The following is a 1,850-nucleotide window of genomic DNA, read 5'->3' on the forward strand; positions in this document are numbered from 1 at the left end:
TTATCATCGTATCATCATCTTTTAAACCTCTCCCTTAATGGTCCCCAGAAATGAACCTCTTGAGTGAAAAAATACCGCGATTTCCTAAAAGTTTTGCAAGTCGTTTACGGAAAGCTGTGGAGGAGCTGAGATCACAAACAGAAATGAGAAATGATGTTGCCACTGGTATACATCTGTTCTTTACTGTTCTTTATCAAGAGAGAGAGAGAGAGAGATAGTACTTGGCTGGACTTTAATAAATAAGGACCACTTATAATATATAAACAATAGAAACCTTTATATGCTACATGCATATCATATAATTTAGTCATAATAACTTATATGGCAGAGAGAGAGAAAACCAACCTATGTTCGTCCGATTTTCCTGGACAAGGCACACACGCAAGAAGTGTCTATTCTGATCCATCGCCAGGCTACGAGTTTACTGTTTTCCGAAGTCAATGCGCGCACGAACGTTTGCGAGGTTTTGCACTGGGAATTCCAGTGCTTGTCGTCAATCCCGCGGCAGCCGCTTTTGGCGGGCTTGGCTTGCTTGCACCGCGTTTCGTAAAAATATTGTTTGACCGGAGAGGGTCCCATTCGGATTTCACCCAGGACAGTCACCTGGTGCCCACGGATGTCCACCGCTGACGTTTTGTCCGTCACCCATCGGCTCTCGCTGTCGCACACCGAATATTCCCCGCGGTGGGTTTTCCCTTCGGAATACCTCTTCCGGCGCGACGTTCGGTTCGCCACCATGGGCTCCTCCATCAGATACAAGGGAGGGGGCTCCAGGGGGGTGTTTTCACTCAGGAGTACCCGGGGAGAACTGAAGCGCCTCTGCTGCCTCAGCAATTCTGCATCCAACGAAACGACGGGCTGGAAACCCAAACGGATATCTTGGTTTGTAGTCAACTCTGGCTCAATCTTCCCCACTGTGGTTGGCACGCTGTCCTTCGTTCTGTCCGTCCGCTTGGGGGTCTTGTCCTTCCAAATGCCAGCTTGAACCAACGTTTTAAGGAAAGAATTCATGGAATCTTCTGATAAACTCCCTTGGTCCATGCTGGTCGATTGGATGCCACAGAGAAAAGCCAGAAAGGTCACGGAAAACAAGATGGACATCACCTTGTTCACCTGTACGGTCTGAAAAAGAATTGAGAGGCAACTTAGTCACGTGAGCTGACACCCCGAATCCACCCAGTCTCTCTAAACTTTTTTTAAAATGTTATTTCTCAGAAGAACCACAAGGCACACAGGGAAGGTACCCATCTAATCCAGTGGTGAAATTCAAATGTTTTTACTACCAGTTCTGTGGGTGTAGCTTGGTGGGCATAGTGTGGCTTGGTGGGTGTAGCAGGGGAAGGATACTGCAAAATCTCCATTCCCACCCTGCTCTGGGGCCAGCCAGAGGTGGCATTTTCCAGTTCTCTACTCAAAATCTCTGCTGCCGGTTCTCCGAACTGCTCAAAATTTCCAACACCAGTTCTCCAGGACCCGTCAGAACCTGCTGGATTCCACCCCTGATCTAGTCATATGAAGCTGTTTAACTCTTGTCCCAGAGGAGCGACTTCCTGTCGGAGGTCACCCAACATTCAAACCTGATATGATCCCTTTATCCTGTGACTGTTGTCCATGTTATCTGTGCACAGTGGTTACAGTGCAATACTGCAGGCTAATTCTGCTGACTGCCAGATGCCTGCAATTTGGCAGTTGGAATCCCACCAGGCTCAAGGTTGACTCAGCCTTCCATCCTTCCGAGGTGGGTAAAATGAGGACCCAGATTGTAGGGGGCAATAGGCTGACTCTGTAAACCACTTAGAGAAGGCTGTAGAGCACTCTGAAATGGGATATAAGTCTAAGTTCTAGTGCTA

The 1,850-nt window shown here is 47.9% G+C and overlaps 1 protein-coding gene across 3 annotated transcripts in view; it reads right to left on the minus strand.

Annotated features, from left to right (window-relative positions):
- Positions 1 to 255: 255 nt before the first annotated feature.
- NTF3 (neurotrophin 3) overlaps positions 256 to 1,850 on the minus strand; it is a 92,540-nt gene continuing 90,945 nt past the window's right edge. For all 3 annotated transcript variants that reach the window (XM_032221600.1, XM_032221599.1, XM_032221601.1), the window contains one exon: positions 256 to 1,122. In XM_032221600.1, the coding sequence (XP_032077491.1) occupies positions 346 to 1,122 (777 nt within the window). In that variant the 3' untranslated portion in view covers positions 256 to 345. The remainder of the gene's footprint in view (positions 1,123 to 1,850) is intronic.

Source organism: Thamnophis elegans, chromosome 7 (assembly GCF_009769535.1).
Source record: "Thamnophis elegans isolate rThaEle1 chromosome 7, rThaEle1.pri, whole genome shotgun sequence".
Taxonomy (NCBI): Eukaryota; Metazoa; Chordata; class Lepidosauria; order Squamata; family Colubridae; genus Thamnophis; species Thamnophis elegans.